The sequence below is a fragment of the Hemitrygon akajei genome, chromosome 4 (genome assembly GCF_048418815.1).
Source record: "Hemitrygon akajei chromosome 4, sHemAka1.3, whole genome shotgun sequence".
Lineage (NCBI taxonomy): Eukaryota > Metazoa > Chordata > Chondrichthyes > Myliobatiformes > Dasyatidae > Hemitrygon > Hemitrygon akajei.
Window position 1 is genome coordinate 137,837,023 of NC_133127.1, and position 18,650 is coordinate 137,855,672.

Here is an 18,650-nt window from a genome sequence, read left to right on the forward strand (position 1 = left end):
ATGTTCTCACAGTCTTCACTTGTATGTCGAAATACATTGTTGGCAATCCTACTGCTGACCCTTATTTAAAAATAATGACCATTGAACATTTATGGGACTTGCGCTTGTAAAGGTTAGTAATGAGTGATGAATTGAAAGAGGTAGAAGATTAAAAAGTTATTGTACAATGATTCCATTATGGAAGAATTATACCTCATTATAGAAACAATAGCCTATAAATTAATGTTGAAGATAGTCCTAGAATAGAGTCAAGGTTATACGAGTTGAGGAAATTTGGAATCCATAGTTGGAGCAAGGTGCCTCTTGTAAATGGAAAAAATGTTGTCATACCAGCGCCAAAATTGGGTGACTTTAGAGAAGAAAGGATAAAACTGAACAAGTAATAGAGACTTCTGTGAAGACCAGGGAAAAGCTTATGCTCTTTCTGGTTTCATTCTTAAAAAAATAAAATCCTTCTTGATTTTATTTTTACAGCTTGCTTGGAGGTGGAGGCTGCATAACCTGCTGAAAATCTGATACCTTAACTGATTCTTGATGGGGTGCTTCTACAGACTCATTCACTGATATAGGCATAATAATACCCACTTTAGACTTTTCCTAGCATTCCAGATGAAAACCAAATAATTGTAACAGTCCAACCACAGCCTACAATGGACCCATTTTATGCACAATAATTATGTACAAACCTTACAAATTCTAATCATATTCTCACTCTTACACGTGGAATTAATCTTCCAGCTTAAGTAAAGACCGGATAACATTAAGGTAGCAAATTCCTGAATATTGTGTCCTGCTCATTTTCACCATTACTATCAAATTTTAGAAATTAATTTTTTTCAGTAGGGTAACTGCAATTATCGTGGCAAAAGAGAAACAATTATCAATTAAACATTTCAGTCACCTGTGTAGCGATTGCCTTTTTTTCATCCATTTGCTTCTTTGCTAATTTATCTGTTTCTTCTTTTGCCCTTTCCAAGGTTCTAGAAAAGTGATCTATTAAAACAGACAAGAAGAAAATAAAACTGAATAAAAGAGTCACAGCTGTCCCAATTATTTCAGGAAAATTAGCAGCACAATTAATGTTAAAGTAGAAAGCTAAATAGATCCCATATAGCAGTCCCCTGACATCCTGAATTGGCAAATGTCACCATGAGTAATAAATGCTGCAATTAGCTTTCATGCATTAAGATTTCAGAAATGACAACTGACATGTCTCTCCATCTCTCATTATTTACCATCCTTACGCATGAAAAGTGATTTGCTAGTCTAGATTTTCTTGGGGTAACTCCTATTTGTAAAATCACACATTATCTAAAGTCAAATCTTTAAGAATAAAATTGCAACATGGAAACATAAACTAATATTCACTTGACAAATTGTAGCAAAGAGGGAAAGAGTGAAATATTAGACAGGACTTACATAGTAATAGGAAGCATTATTAGCTTACATTTCTATAAGCACAGAAAAACTCTACTGATCTGGCTTATTTGGGCTTTTGGTGGTGCCAGACTAGCAAACTGTCTGGACAGTTGGATCTTATTCATAGCGGTTAGTGTAACCCTGTTACTGCACGAGCAACCCAGGTTCAATTTTGCTGCTGTCTGGAAGCCGTTTGTACATTGTCCCAGCGACTGTGTGGATTTCTCTCTCTCTCTGTCTCTGTGTCTTGTTTTACGACGGTTGGCACCCAGCTTAATGGTGCATTACCGCCACCTTCTGCTCCGGAGTATGCGATGGACTCACATTCTAAATCCCTTCACCCAATCGCACACATACACATACCCTAACCTACACTTTATCCTCCCCATCCTAGTACCCTATTTCTGTTTATCCATCATATCCTATAAAAAACCCCTGTACCCCTTAAGAAAGCTAAAAATACCCTGACCTGTGTTCTCTCACCCATGCCCAGCAACCCTTTTAATGTGAATTCCTGCATCCCCAATTCCCTTAGATTAATTCTCATCATCTCTCTCTGTATCCCATACTTCCTGCAACTCAGAACTACATGCTCTACTGACTCCTCTTCCTGACATTCCTCACACAGTCCTGTCTGGTGTTTCCCTATCAATTTCAGTGTTTGGTTTAGTGCACAGTGCCCCAGCCTTAACCTAGTCCACACAATTTCCTCTCTTCTGTATCTACTTCCTACCCTAGTACCTGCAACACTTTTTTGTATTTGATATAAATGCCTCCCTTTCCCCTCCCTGTCCCATCTTTCTTGCCACATTTGGTTAATTTTTTCCCAGATTACACACTTAACCTCTGCTTTACTAATACTAATGTGCATTTCTATATTTTCGTTCTTTATTGCCCTCTTTGCCAACTCATCCACCCTTTCATTGCCCTTCACCGCCACATGAGCTGGAACCCATAGAAATTTAACCTGGCCTCCCTGATTTACAACTCTTGTGACTGACTGAAGGACTTCATGAAGTACATCTTGCCGGCTGTTTGAGTGAGAAGACCTTAAACTTGCCAGTACTGAAGATGAATCTGAGCATATCAACGCTTTGACTAGTTTAGTTTTCTCCACCCAACGCAACGCAATCAACACTGCCATCATCTCCACTGTATACACCGCTAACTTATCAGATGTTCTTCTGCTGATTGCAATTGCTTTTGCTGGTATAGCCACCCCAAACCCTGTCACTCCTGTCTCAGGTTCCTTAGCACCATCTGTATAGACCTGAGTATAATCACTATACTTTTCCATCACATAACAGTTAAATGCACTTACCAAATCAGTTTTATACTTTCCTTTCCTTTTTACCTCTAACAAATGCCAGTCTACATCAGGCCATACCAGCTTCCATGGAGCTACAACCGGATAAACTACTGAAGGACTTATCCTTAGATCAAACACTCCACATGATCTAGCAATATCATTCACTACCCGACTAAAGTTTTCCCTCTGAAACCTCCCATTTCCCCAGGACTCCTGCAACACTCCTTTAGCAGGGTGAGAATCATTGTGTCCCTGCAAATTAACCCAGTAGTTTGCCATCAATTGCATCCTTCTTAATTCCAAAGGCATTGTTCCCATTTCTACCTGCAGGGCTGATACTGGTGATGTTTTAAAAGCCCCACTGCACACTCTCAAAACTTGAGCCTGAATCACATCCAGTTTCCTTATAAGAGACCTAGCTGCTGATCCATATGCTACACTTCCATAATCCAACACAGATCTTACTAAAGCCACATACATTCTCTTTAATGCTGAACAACTTGCTCCCCATTCCCTACCACTCAAACATCTCATCACGTTTATTACTTTTTTACATTTCTCCTCAACTTTCCAGATATGGTCTGCCCATGTTAATCGTGAATCAAATATAACTCCCAGAAATTTAAATGATCCAACCCTTTCTAATTCAATCCCATACATCCTTAACTTCTTCCCTACTTCAGTTCTTTTCCTAGTGAAAAATACAGTTTGAGTTTTTTCCACTGAAAATCTACATCCCCAATCATAACCCCACTCTACCACTTCATCAATTGCTCCTTGTAGTTTCCTGATTATATGCTCCGTGTTCCTGCCTCTTTTCCACAAGGCCCCATCATCCGCAAACAGTGACCTACCTATATCCACCGGTACCTTTGTGAAGACATCATTGATCATAATGATGAAAAGTAACGGGCTAATCACACTACCCTGAGGTGTGCCATTTCCCACTATGTACTGCTTTGATAATTCTGATCCAATCCGAACTTGAATTTTTCTACCAAACAAAAAATCTTTAATCCAATTAAAAACTCTCCCCCCAACCCCCATCTTGTGCAGTTTAATTAATAATCCTTCCTTCCACATCATATCATAGGCTTTTTCAATGTCAAAAAACACTGTAACTACTGATTCTTTATTTGCTTGGGCCTTTCTTATTTCAGTCTCTAACCTTATCACTGAGTCCATGGAATTCCTTCCCTTCCTAAAACCACTCTGATAACTTGCCAGCATTCCTCTCTTCTCAAGATCATATGATAACCTTTCAGTTATCATCCTTTCCATTACCTTACATATATTTGATGTTAGTGCTATTGGCCTGTAGCTAGTGGGTTTTGACGGATCCTTGCCAGGTTTCCTTATTGGAATTACTACTGCTTCTTTCCATGCACTTGGTAATCTTCCCTCCTCCCAAACTCTGTTGTAAAAATGCAGTAACTTCAAGAGCGCTCCTTCTCTTAGATTTTTTAGCATAATGTAGCAAATTAGATCTTTCCCTGGGGAGGTTGGTCTCGATCTCTTTATTGCTCTCACCATTTCTGCCAAAGTAAATGGATCATTAATTATATCATCTGTTTCTTTCCTCCTGTTTAACACACCTGGGTATTGACTCATTGTTCTTTCCCTTCTCCCTTCTTCAGACAAATTTTCTGAACTATGTATCTTTACAAATGACTTGGCCATGATCTCAGCCTTATCCCTGCTGGAGACTGCTGCTTCCTCCTCAGATATCATTACTGGATACTCCCAATCCCTTCTATCTCCCCCCCATCCTCTTAATCATTCCCCATACCTCTCCCATAGGCGTTGTTCTTCCTATTTTGTTGCAAAAACTCCTCCAACTTGCCCTTTTAGCTTGACGTATCGTTCTTCTCACCACTGCCTGTGCCTTCTTATATTGAATCAAATGCTGCATATTATGGGTTCTTTAAACTAGCCTGAATGCTCTATTTCTGTTTTTTACAGCCTGACAACATTCCTCTGTCCACCATGGCACTATTTTTCTATTCATCCTATTTTTACTACTGGGTATTGATCCTTCTGCTGCCATAATAATTGCTGAAGTCACCTGACTGTTTAATTCATCTATATCTCCAGAAATGTCAATCTTTGTCAATGCTTCTTCACTTAACTTCTGGAACTTACCCCAATCTACTTTTCCAAACACCCACTTTGGGACTCCCCCACCTGGTCTTATTTCAACTCTTTCACCCACTGAACATAAAACTGGGTAGTGATCACTGCCTACTGTTGAAGCAGTCCAAACTCCCCAGTTACTGATGCCAGCCAAGACATTAGACACTAACGTAATATCTAATACCCACTCAGTTCCTGTTGTTATGTTTATCCTTGTTCCTCTACCATCATTCATACATACCAAATCCCTTTCTTCCATCAAATCTTCAATTACCGTTCCATTTGAATCTGTAATCGGATCCCCCCCATATTGTGCTGTGAGCATTGAAATCTGCACACCACACTACTTTATGTCTATTTTGTATCCTTAGTAGGCTGTCCAAATCCAACCTTTTACATGGATTGTAGTAGTTAATTATAACCACTCCCTCCCCTCTCTCCCATATTTCCACCACTATGTATTCCTGATCGTCTCCTTTTTCCAGTACTCTATACGGTATATCTTGCTTGATTAACATAGCACAACCTCCTCCTCCCCCTAGATTTCTATCTTTCCTTATCATTGTATACCCATGTACCACAAAGTCTAAAGCTGGTTTCATCCAAGTTTCCTGAATACACACTACATCCGGTTTTACAACCATTTCCTTAATAAATTCCTTAAATTCCTGGCCATTGGCCAGTAAACTCCTTGCATTCCATTGCAAAAGTATCACCATAATGAGTACTAACCAACCTATGACACTTCCTGGCTTGACTGATTAGTGAGGTTCTCCCTCACTTCTTCCCACGTCAGTCCTACTAACCCTAAATGGTTTACTGCTGCTTTGACCACCAACTGAATTTTGTCACTTTTTGACTTTACCTCTGTCGTACTATTAATGACTCCTGCAATGAATGTTACCAGAGCTTTTTTTTCCACATAAATCCTGTCATTTACTCTTTGTTGCATCTCTTGCATCCCTATTGCTCTCTGGTCATTAGGAGCATTATTCTGTTCTCTTGACATTCTTACAGCTTCTGCATAAGTGATCTTTCTTTTCACTCTTATTTCTTGAATTTTATTCTCCCATCTCATAACCTCACACCCGCTATATGCCACATTATGAGCTCCTCCACAATTACAGCATTTTGGTTGCACTCCTGTTCCGGACTTTCCATATTCATGATCACCCCCACATCTAGCACATCTCCTCTGCCTTTTACAGTTTTTAGCTATGTGTCCAAACCTTTGACAATTATAGCACCTCAATGGCTTTGGCACATATACCCTTACTGGGTAACTCATGAAACCCAGAAACACTTTCCTTGGCACTCTTTCTTCTTCAAATTCAATCAATACTGTTTCACTTTCCTTTTTCATTCCCTCCTTTGTTGTTTTCAGTCTTAGAACATTAATTACTTACCCCCCTTTGATATTCCTCTTCAACTCCTCCATGTTTATACTCATTGGTACACCCGTGATCACTCCTTTACGACCACCATTTCGTGCTCCCACCCTCCCTGTATATTCCACCTTGCATTTTCCTATCTCTTTTAGCTTGAGTGCTTTCTCAAGTTGTTCCTCATTCGCACATCTTACCAATAGATTGCCATCATTAAGGATTTTTGCAAATACTACTTCCCCTATCTTATTTGCCAGAGTTGTTGTTAGCACAAATGGGTTAATTTTCTTCATGTGTCCTTGCGCCTTCTCATTAAACCTAATGAGAACACCTTATGACAACACCTCCTCTCTGAACTTGTTCATCTTCCTCACTTTCAGAACTCTCTCCACTGTCATTTCTTATTCTTTTATTCCCTTTGTCTCGGTTTTCATTCATCCATCCCCTCACTATCTCCTTATTCCCTTTATTTCTCCCTTCACAATAATCCATTTCTCCCCAGCTGCCTACCTCTGATCCCAAATCCCTATCCCGCTCCTTCTCCACTCTCTTTCCCTCAGCCCCTCCTCTCACCTTGACTGCCATTACCAGACCCAGGCAACCCCCTCCCAGCAATTCCCGCTCCTTCCCCACTCTCTTTCCCTCAACAAGTTCCAAACCACATTCACACATGCACCACCATCTTCCAAACTCTCAGCCCCAGCCCAGCTGTGTGGATTTCCTTCAGGTGCTTTGATTTTCTCCCACATGTGAACGTATGGGTTAGTAGGTTAATTGGTCACAAGGTGTAATTGGGTACTGAGTGCTCATTCAGCCAGAAGGGCCTGTTACTTTGCTGTATCTCTATAATAAATAAAAATAATAATCCATTATCTTTAATTATTTTCTTTTGAGAAAAATATGTTACAGAGTAGAATGATAAATGTTCCAATGAACACAGCATATTTATAAAAATCATGGGAAAAGATTCTGGCAAATTCCAAAGGAGGGCAAGAAACAGAACCAGATAAGTTTCAAGAGAGAGTGGTAAATAGATCCAATGAGTTTCACAAAAGCACACAAGCCACAAGTGGAAAGTGAGAGTAGAAAACATTATCTGCTGAACTGGATTCCAAATCAGAATTTCTTAATAGCCATGCTGAATGATCTGTATTTTATTGTTGATAGATTATCAGGCCTAGATGAAATGTATGCTATGCTATTAAAAGATGGAAGGAAGAAAATTGTGAAGGCTCTAATCATTTTCACCTGCTCTTCAGCTATTGGAAAGGTGCAAGAAGATTGGAGGATTGCTTATACTGTCATTAAAATAATGTGAAATTATAAGCCAGTTAACTTAATTTCATTTATGGTAAATTACTACCTTCCATCTCACTGAAACTTTTGGCCATCTCAAGGAGTTCATTTTCTCCAGACTCAATAATTTTGCCATGTTCAACACTTCCAACATTTTTGTATTCTAGCCAATGCTTTTTCACTTTTGTCACCTTCAGGATATCTTGCTCCACATTGGCTATCCAGGTCTGTATGTCTACTCCAAACAGAAAAATTCATAAAACATTGATAAGAATTGTAAGCATGTTTAGTACATAATGTGCCTTAATAATTGACCTCAATTACGGCAAAGATTTTCTTAAGCTGCTGTCCTAATTTTCATATAGGATGCTTATTTCATTAGGTCATGTCTTCATAACACCTATCCTCATATAATAAGCCTTGATGAAGTGCTTCAAGAGGTTGGTCTTGAAGCATATCAACTCCTGCCTGAGAAGTGACCCACTGTAAATGCGCTCCATTTTGCCTACCGTCACAACAGGTCAATAGCAGATGATATTTCATTGGCTCTTCGCTCAGCTCTGAAACACCTGGCCAATGAATATGCATATGTCAGGATGTTCTTCATTGATAAAAGCTCAGCATTCAACACTATCATCCTCTCAAAACTCATCATTAAACTCATAAACCTAGGCCTTGGTACATCCCTGTGCAAATAGATCCTCAATTTCCTCAGTGGCAGACCCCAGTTAGTATGAATTGACAACAACATCTCCTCCACACTCACCATCAGCATAGGTGCACATCATGTCTATGTGCTTAGTCCCGTTTACTTACTTTACACCTACTATATGATTGTGTGGCTAAGTACAGCTCCAATGCTGTATTTAGGTTTGCTGATGACACCACTGTTGTTAGCCAAATCAAAGGTGGTGACGAGTCAGCACACAGGAAGGTGATTGAAAATCTGGTTGAGTGGTGCCACAACAACAACGTCTCACTCAACATCAGCAAAACCAAAGAGCTGAGGATGAAGAAGCTGGAGGTCCATAAGGCAGTCGTCATTAGGAGAATAGAGGTGGAGAGAGTCAGTAGCTTTAAATTCTTTGACATTAACATATCAGAGGATCTGTCCTGGGGCCAGCACCTAAGTGTCATCACAAGGAAGGCACAGCAGCACCTCCAGATCCTTAGAAATTTACACAGATTCAGCATGTTAACCATAAATTTTTACAAACTTTTGTAGATATACACTGACTCTAATCCATTATCCAACTGATCTGCAATCCTTACTGTTTGGCTTATGGGGTGCTGTTTCCCACACTCCCTCTATCACACCTGGATCCTGGTTCCACATTTCCATACTGTTTCAGATCAATGATCCTCAGCAGAATGGAAAAGTGTGAAAACAGGTGTAGTACTTGAAAAGGGAAGGGGTGGAGGAAACAAAGGTAATGTCTCTGATAGCATATTTTAATTGCAGCCTTGTTAAGCAGAACTTCACTTGCCCTTATCTAATCTAGTGTATTCAGAGCTTTTGATCTGGTTTCATTTACACACACACCCCATTCCAACTCACCTGTATGCAGGTAGATATTTTACAAAAACTTGACTAAGTATGAATATTAATACCTTGCACTTGCTGTTCATTTTGTTTAATTAGATCAATATTTTCTTTCATGGCTTGTTCTACTTGTTCAGTGTTGATTAACTCTTTGCGTTCCAATTCTTTCTCTTGTTCTTTGGCCAATTTAAATAAACTTTTGATGTGTTCCTTCTGTTCCTTCTTCAACTGTTCATTCTTAAGGAAGTCAGAAAAATCAGAATATTTAAGAGTATTAGTACTGCACACACAAATGAAATGCATTTTCTTCCACTATAATTAATTATTGCTTAATTGGATCAAACATAAACAACATCACTCTAAAATAAATTTTAAGTTCAGTTACAAGAATAACCTCTCCGTCACAGAAAGGGTAAAAGCAATTTTAGGAATGACATAGCAAATGTTCATGCGGTGTGGCACAGTTAGATTGGATGTGAACTGATGCCATTTAATTACCCACAAGACACTGTAAATCAGAAAAATATGGTTTTTAAAAATATATACAAATTATACATCAAAGATTAATGTTCCTTTGTGTTGCACAGGGATTTGGTGCCATGAAAAAACCTCAATTGATAGCATCTTTGACAGGGCAGTACTCTCTCAGTGATGCACAGTAAGAATTCTGTGCTCATTTCTGGACTGAGATTTGGTCCCATAAGTAATTCATGGGTGAGAGGTCTAAGAACTAGGTCACACTTGCAAGTAAACATAATTAGGTGCAATGTAAGGGGAAAACTAGTGAAATAATCTCAGCTGTTCCCCGTTTAAAAATTTAAGCCAAATCAAATAATGGCAGTTGTAAAAGCTTAAATTCCTATCTATACTATTCATGCATGGATGTGAGCTTGGCAGTACGGTACACAAATTCTCATATTACTTTATAATATCTCACTGTAAACAATAGCTACAAGCTACAATATCTAATGAGGCTGCAGCTGATAACTAAATCAAATCATTGTCATAATATTACCAATCTAAGGAACACTTTTTTAAAACTTGTAACTTACTTGTTCTCTGTATCGTGCATTAATTTCTTCAAGTTGTTTTAATTCATTTGTGAATTTTTCAATAGCTGTCTCCTTTACCTGAAATCTGAGTGCAACATTAAAATTTAACAAACTAATAGTTATTGATCAATATTTATTTTTTCCTAAGGTAGCACTGGGACTAAAATTGGTTCGGAAATTGCACCACCTCGGATTGCAAGACCCTGCAGCAGATAGTGAGGTCAGCTGAGAAGATCACTGGGGTCTTTCTTCCTGCTATTACACACACTTACACCATACACTGCATCCGCAAAGCAAACAGCATTATGAAGGACCCCACGCACCCCTCATACAAACGCTATGTATGCTTAGCCCAATGCTCTACTCTTTCTACACCCACAAATGTGTGGCTAGGAACAGCTCAAATATCATCTATACATTTGCCAATGACACAATTGTTGGCACAATTTCAGATGACGAGGAAGCAAACAGGAGTGAGATAGATCAGGTGGTTGAGTGGTGTCACAACAACAACCTTGCATTCAACATCAGTAAAACCAAGGAAATGATTGTGAATTTCAGGAATGGGAAGTTGAGGAAACACACACTCGTCCTCATTGAGGGATCAGCAGTGGAAAAGGTGAGCAATTTTAAGTTCCTGGGTGTCAACATCTCTGAAGATCTATCCTGAGTCCTACATATTGATGCAATTGCAAAGACACAACAGCAGCTATATTTCATTAAAAGTTTGTGGAGACTTGGTATGACACCAAAGACTCTCACAAATTTCTACAGGTTACCATGGAGAGCATTCTACCTGGTTGCATTATCATCTGGTATGGAGAGGCCACTGCACAGGATTGGAAAAAGCTGCAGAAACTTGTAAACTCAGTCAATACATCATGGGCACTAGCCTCCTTAGTGCTGAAGACACTTTCAAAAGCGATGCCTCAAAAAGGTAGCATGTATCATTAGGGACCCCCATCATCCAGGACATGCCATCTTCTTATTGCTACCATCAACGAGGAGGTGCAGGAGCCTGAAGAGCAACACTCAATGTTTCAGCACCAGCTTCTTCCCCACCGCCATCAGATTTCTGAATGGACAATGCACTTATGAATACTACCTCACTTTTTTTTGTTCTCTTTTTCCACTACTTATTTAATTAAATTTTAACATGTATTTCTTATTGTAATTTATAGTATTTTTATTATATATTACAGTGTATTGCTAACGCAAAATAATACATTCATATTTGCCACTTTCCTATTTACACTCAGTCTTCAATGTGATTGGTTAAGGCAAGAAACAATTTATTGCCTCATTTACTCATGATCCAAAGTCCCTTGAAGAAACATAGAAACATAGAAAATAGGTGCAGGAGTAGGCCATTCAGCCCTTCGAGCCTGCACCGCCATTCAGTATGATCATGGCTGATCATCCAACTCAGAACCCTGTACCTGCTTTCTCTCCATACCCCCTGATCCCTTTAGCCACAAGGGCCATATCTAACTTCCTCTTAAATATAGCCAATGAACCGGCCTCAACTGTTTCCTGTGGCAGAGAATTCCACAGATTCACCACTCTCTGTGTGAAGAAGTTTTTCCTCATCTCGGTCCTAAAAGGCTTCCCCTTTATCCTTAAACTGTGACCCCTCGTTCTGGACTTCCCCAACATCGGAAACAATCTTCCTGCATCTAGCCTTTAGAATTTTATATGTTTCAATAAGATCCCCCCTCAATCTTCTAAATTCTAGTGAGTATAAGCCTCGTCGATCCAGTCTTTCTTCATATGAAAGTTCTGCCATCCCAGGAATCAATCTGGTGAACCTTCTCTGTACTCCCTCTCTGGCAAGAATGTCTTTCCTCAGATTAGGGGACCAAAACTGCACACAATATTCTAGGTGCGGTCTCACCAAGGCCTTGTACAACTACAGTAGAACCTCCCTGCTCCTGTACTCAAATCCTTTTGCTATGAATGCCAACATACCATTTGCCTTTTTCACCGCCTGCTGTACCTGCATGCCCACCTTCAATGACTGGTGTACAATGACACCCAGGTCTCGTTGCATCTCCCCTTTTCCTAATCAGCCACTGTTCAGATAATAATGTTTCCCTGTTCTTGCAACCAAAGTGGATAATCTCACATTTATCCACATTAAATTGCATCTGCCATGAATTTGCCCACTCACCTAACCTGTCCAAGTCACCCTGCATCCTCTTAGCATCCTCCTCACAGCTAACACCGCCGCCCAGCTTCGTGTCATCCGCAAACTTGGAGATGCTGCATTTAATTCCCTTGTCTAAATCATTCATATATATTGTAAACAACTGGGGTCCCAGCACTGAGCCTTGTGGTACCCCACTAATCACTGCCTGCCATTCTGAAAAGGTCCCGTTTACTCCCATTTTTTGCTTCCTGTCTGCCAACCAATTCTCTATCCACATCAATACCATACCCCCAATACCGTGTGCTTTAAGTTTGCACACTAATCTCCTGTGTGGGACCTTGTCAAAAGCCTTTTGAAAATCTAAATATACCACATCCATTGGCTCTCCCCTATCCACTCTACTAGTTACATCTTCAAAAAATTCTATAAGATTCGTCAGACATAATTTTCCTTTCACAAATCCATGCTGACTTTGTCCAATGATTTCACCTCTTTCCAAATCTGCTGTTATCACATCTTTGGTAACCGACTCTAGCATTTTCCCCACCACCAATGTCAGACTAACCGGTCTATAATTCCCCGGTTTCTCTCTCCCTCCTTTTTTAAAAAGTGGGGTTACATTAGCCACCCTCCAATCCTCAGGAACTAATCCAGAATCTAAGGAGTTTTGAAAAATTATCACTAATGCATCCACTATTTCTTGGGCTACTTCCTTAAGCACTCTGGGATGCAGACCATCTGGCCCTGGGGATTTATCTGCTTTTAATCCCTTCAATTTACCTAACACCACTTCCCTACTAACATGTATTTCCCTCAGTTCCTCCATCTCACTAGACCCTCGGTCCCTTACTATTTCCAGAAGATTATTTATGTCCTCCTTAGTGAAGACAGAACCAAAGTAGTTACTCAATTGGTCTGCCATGTCTTTGTTCCCTATGATCAATTCACCTGTTTCTGACTGTAAAGGACCTACATTTGTCTTGACCAATCTTTTTCTTTTCACCTATCTATAAAAGCTTTTACAGTCAGTTTTTATGTTCCCTGCCAGCTTTCTCTCATAATCTTTTTTCCCTTTCCTAATTAAGCGCTTTGTCCTCCTCTGCTGGTCTCTGAATTTCTCCCAGTCCTCAGGTGTGCCGCTTTTTTTTGCTAATTTATATATTTCTTCTTTGGACTTGATACTATCCCTAATTTCCCTTGTCAGCCACGGGTGCACTACCTTCCCTGGTTTATTCTTTAGCCAAACTGGGATGAACAATTGTTGTAGTTCATCCATGCGATCTTTAAATGCTTGCCATTGCATATCCACCATCAACCCTTTAAGTATCATTTGCCAGTCTATCTTAGCTAATTCACGTCTCATACCTTCAAAGTTACCCTTCTTTAAGTTCAGAACCTTTGTTTCTGAATTAACTATGTCACTCTCCATCTTAATGAAGAATTCCACCATATTATGGTCACTCTTACCCAAGGGGCCTCGCACGACAAGATTGCTAACTAACCCTTCCTCATTGCTCAATAACCAATCTAGAATGGCCTGCTCTCTACTTGGTTCCTTGACGGGTTGGTTCAGAAAATCATCCCGCATACATTCCAATAAATCCTCTTCCTCAGCACCCTTACCAATTTGGTTCACCCCATCTATATGTAGATTGAAGTCACCCATTATAACTACTGTTCCTTTATTGCACGCATTTCTAATTTCCTGTTTAATGCCATCCTCAACCTCACTACTACTGTTAGGTGGCATGTACACAACTCCCACCAGCGTTTTCTGCCCCTTAGTGTTGTGCAGCTCTACCCATATCGATTCCACATCCTCCAGGCTAATGTCCTTCCTTTCTATTGCGTTAATCTCCTCTCTAACCAGCAATGCTACCCCACCTCCTTTTCTTTCCTGTCCATCCCTCCTGAACATTGAATATCCCTGGATGTTGAGCTTCCATCCTTGGTCACCCTGGAGCCATGTCTCTGTGATCCCAACTATATCATATTCATTAATAACTATCTGCACATTCAATTCATCCACCTTGTTACGAATGCTCCTCGCACTGACACACAAAGCCTTCAGGCTTGTTTTTACAACACTCTTAGCCCTTATACAATTATGTTGAAAAGTGGCTCTTTTTGCTTTTTGCCCTGGATTTGCCTGCCTGCCACTTTTACTTTTCACCTTACTACTTTTTGCTTCTACCTTTGTTTTTCAACCCTCTGTTTCTCTGCACTTGCTCCCATCCCCCTGCCAAGAGATGTAGCCCTGAAATGACTTATCTGTTAAAGAAAAATTCAAGTTCAGGAATCCTAAAAATGGCCTTTGAGCAAGTACCATCATGTTAATTCATTACTGAGATAAAAATTTGGCTCAGTGAAGCATAGTGTATATAATGGATTGTTGACATAACATGACATAGCATTTTCACTAAAACTTAAAATTGACAAGGTTTCAAGTGAAAGCCAGGTATTCATCTAGGAATGGATAAAGGACACTTTTGTCACTCTTCTACTTTGGATGTAACGGAGCTTTCACAATTATTTATTTGTATGAAACAGTTGGTACTTACAGTGGCCATGGCTGATACGTACCTGGATTTATCATCCTGTAGAATCCATGCTAGCCCAAGAAAACAGAATTCTGTCTTTAGTGTCTTTCTTAAAATGTTTCTACTAGCAACACAATCTTATTCAGTTGGGTGTCACAGATAACATAATTGAGCTTTTTTACTGTATCTTTATCCATAAACTTCTGATGTGCCCAATTGTAAACTTTTCAGATTCTTGAACTTTGTGATTAAATGTACAGAGATAAACGATTTAAAAAAAAAATCCCCCAAACAGCACTTATTCAGACTACAAAAACTGAACTTATTTGAAATAGAACATGGAAGGGCACAGCACAGAAACAGGCCATTTGGCCCACAATGCTATACAAACCATCTAAAAGGCAAATCAAGAACACCCAAACCTAATCCGTACACCACGTCCATATCCCTCCATCTTCCTTACATCCATGTCCCTATCTAAATGTCTCTTAAAAGCCTCTAATGTTCTTCCCTCTACCACCATAGCAGGTAATGCATTCTGAGCATCCATGACTCTCTGAATAAAAAAACTTAACTCTCAAATCTCCTTTGAACCTATCCCTTCTCACCTTTGATGCATACCCTCTGGTATTAGACATTTCAACCCTAGAAATCAGAAAAAAATCTGCAGATGCTGGAAAACAGTTACTCTCTGTCCACTCTTATCTATGCCTCTCATAATCTTGTAAACCTCTATCAGATTTCCCCTTGGCCTCCAGCACTTGAAAGAAAACAACAGAGAAATCTAACCTCTCATGCCCTCTAAACCGACAGCATTCTGGCAGACCTCTTCTGCATGATGTGGGAGCTGGTGGACCCCATTGTGGTTCCTGGTGACCACATCTGCAGCAAGTGTTGGCTGTTCGAGGAACTCAGACTGGAAGTTGTTGACCTGGAATCTGAGCTTCAAACACTGAGGCACATCAGGGAGGGGGAGAGTTCCTGGATTCCCTGTTTCAGGAGGTAGTCACACCCTCTAGATTAGCTGCCTCAAATTTGGTCTGTGCCCAAGGACATGAGGGTGTGACTGCGAGTGAGGCAGGTAGTGGGATCCAAGAGACAGAGCTTGAGGAACCTCAGCCCTTGAGCTTGTCAACAGGTCTGAGATTCTTGCTCCGTGTGGATGAGAGTTGGGGGCTGTAAGAAGGATGGGCAACCTAGCTGTGGCACCATAGTTCAGGGAACCATTTAAGAGGGGGGTGAGAAGAGAAATGTAGTGGTAACTGGGGATTGTATTGTCAGGGGAATAGGCAGAGTTCTCTATTGCGAGGATAGGGCATCCCGAAGGCTGTGTTGCCTGGGTTCGAGGCATTTGCAGTGGGAGGGGAAAGATCCAGTTGTCGTGGTCCATATGGGTACCAATGACATAGGTAGAATGAGGAAAGAGGTTCTGCTGAGGGAATTTGAGCAGCTAGGTACTAAATTTAAAGGCAGAACCAAAAAGGTGGTAACCTCTGGATTACTACTTGAGCCACATGCAAATTACCATAGAGTCAAGAAGATTAGAGTTACCGGTAAATACGCGGTTCAAGGAGGGAGCTGTACCAATGGGATGGGCTCCACCTGAAACCTGATGGGACTTGAATCCTGGTGAATTGCTTAACTAGGGCTGTGGATAGGGCTTTAAACTAAATAGTGGGGGCGGTGGGTTCAACAGATTGGAGAAGAATGGATAAAGTAAAAGAGAAAAATGTGGATAAAGATTAAAAAAAAGCAAAAGATAAAAAAGCAAAAAAGTAAGAGTGGAGTAAAGAAAGGTCAAGTACAAAAGAGAAAAAGATTACAAATTTTAAAAGCACCATCAGTGTAAGGGCACTTTATCTGAATGCCCGTAGAATTCGAAATAAGGTCAGTGAACTTGTGGCACAAATCAATACAAAGGACTATGATTTAGTGGGCATTACAGAAACCAGATTACAGGGTGGAGAGGATTGGGAATTAAATACCCAAGGATATCAGGTAATATGGAAGGATAGACAGGAAGGTAAGGGAGGTGGGGTAGTGCTCTTAATTTAGAACGAGATCAGGGTTAGAGTGAGAGACAATATAAGATCTAAGGAGCAGAATGTTGAATCCATCTGGGTAGAGATTAGGAATAGTAAAGGGAAAAAAAATCACTAGTGCGAGTTGTCTATCGGCCACTGAATAATAACATTACAGTGGCACAGGCTATAAACAGAGAACTAGATAGTGCACATAGATTCGGTGAATCAAGTTGATTGAGGCAGTCTTGAGGAGGACTTCATAGAATGCATCCATGATGGCTTTCTTGAACAACATGTCACTGAACTTACAAAGGAACGTGCTATCTTAGATCTGGTCCTGCGCAATGAGACAGGTAAAATTAGTGATTCTTGTATTTAGGGACCCTCTTGGAAAGAGTGATCACAGTATGACTGAGTTTCTCATACAAATGGAGGGTGCAATAGTTCAATCTAAAACCAGCGCATTATGCCTAAACAATGGAGACCAGTGTAGACTGGGAACACAGGGTATATGGTGGACTCAGCAGGTCAGGCAGCATCCATTGAAATGTGCAGTCAACATTTCGGGCTGAGACCCTTCGTCAGGACAAGATCTCGGCCTGAAACGATGACTGCACATTTCAACGGATGCTGCCCGACCTGCTGAGTTCATCCAGCTTTTGTACGTGTTGATTTGACCACAGCATCTACAGTGTACTTTGTGTTGGGTATATGGTGGGACGGTTGAGGAACAGTGGAAGAATTTCAAAGAGATTTTTCATGGTGCTCAACAAAAGTATATCCCAGTTAAAAGCAAGGTCAGTAAGGGTAGGGAGAACCAGCTTTGGATAACTAAGGAAATAAAACAAACTAAAAGCTTATGCGTACAAAGTTGCCAAGAGTAGTGACAAATTGGAAGATTGAGAAAACTTTAAAAAGCACCAAAGATCTGTAAAATGAGCAATAAAGAGAAGGAAGATAGATTATGAAAATAAACTAGCATAAAATATAAAAATGGATATAAAGTGAAAAAGGATGGCTAAAGTGAATGTTAGTCCCTTGGAAGACAAGAAGGGGGAATTGATATTGGGTAATGAAGAAATGGCCGAGGCTTTGAATGACTATTTTGTGTCGGTCTTCGTGGTGAAGGACACATCTAACATGCCACAGAAAGATGTTATGGATGTGATAGGGGGTAAGGACCTTGATACAATAGCTATCACTAAAGAGGTAGTGCTGAGCAAACTTGAGGTCCTGAAGATAGATGAGATAGATGAGTCCCCTGGTCCTGATGGATTGCGTTCCAGGGTACTGAAAGAAATGACAGAAGTTATAGTAGAGGCTCTGCTGATAATTTACCAAAATTTTCTGAACTCTGGGCAGGTCCTGGCGGATTGGAAGATGGTGAATGTCACACCACTGTTCAAAAAAGGATGTATGCAAAAGGCAGATAACTATAGGCCAGTTAGTTTAACATCTGTAGATGGGAAAATGCTTGAAGCTATCATTAAAGAAGAAATAGTGAGGCATCTGGAAAGAAGTGGATCCATCAGGCAAATGCAGCATGGATTCAGCAAAGGCAGGTCCTATTTGACAAACTTACTGGAGCTCTTTGAGGATATAATGAGCACAGTGGATAGATGGGAACAGATGGACGTTAACTACTTGGATTTCCAGAAAGCGTTCGATAAGGCGCCACAATAAAGAGTTATCCATAAGATAAGGATGCATAGAGTTGGGGGTGATGTACTAGCATGGATAGAGGATTGGTTAACTAATAGAAAGCAGGGAGTTGTGATATATGGGTGTTACTCTGGTTGA

At 40.2% G+C, this 18,650-nt stretch overlaps 1 protein-coding gene across 3 annotated transcripts in view; it reads right to left on the reverse strand.

The window, feature by feature from the left end:
• The window catches only part of ccdc83 (coiled-coil domain containing 83), a 92,024-nt gene that overhangs the window by 42,617 nt on the left and 30,757 nt on the right, over positions 1 to 18,650 (reverse strand). For 2 of the 3 annotated variants that reach the window (XM_073043425.1, XM_073043424.1), the window contains exons 3-6: positions 10,138 to 10,222; positions 9,154 to 9,322; positions 7,610 to 7,777; positions 902 to 993 (exon numbers count right to left, since the gene is read on the reverse strand). In XM_073043425.1, coding sequence (XP_072899526.1) covers positions 902 to 993; positions 7,610 to 7,777; positions 9,154 to 9,322; positions 10,138 to 10,222 — 514 coding nt within the window. The remainder of the gene's footprint in view (positions 1 to 901; positions 994 to 7,609; positions 7,778 to 9,153; positions 9,323 to 10,137; positions 10,223 to 18,650) is intronic. The other variant, XM_073043426.1, reaches the window with a different exon arrangement.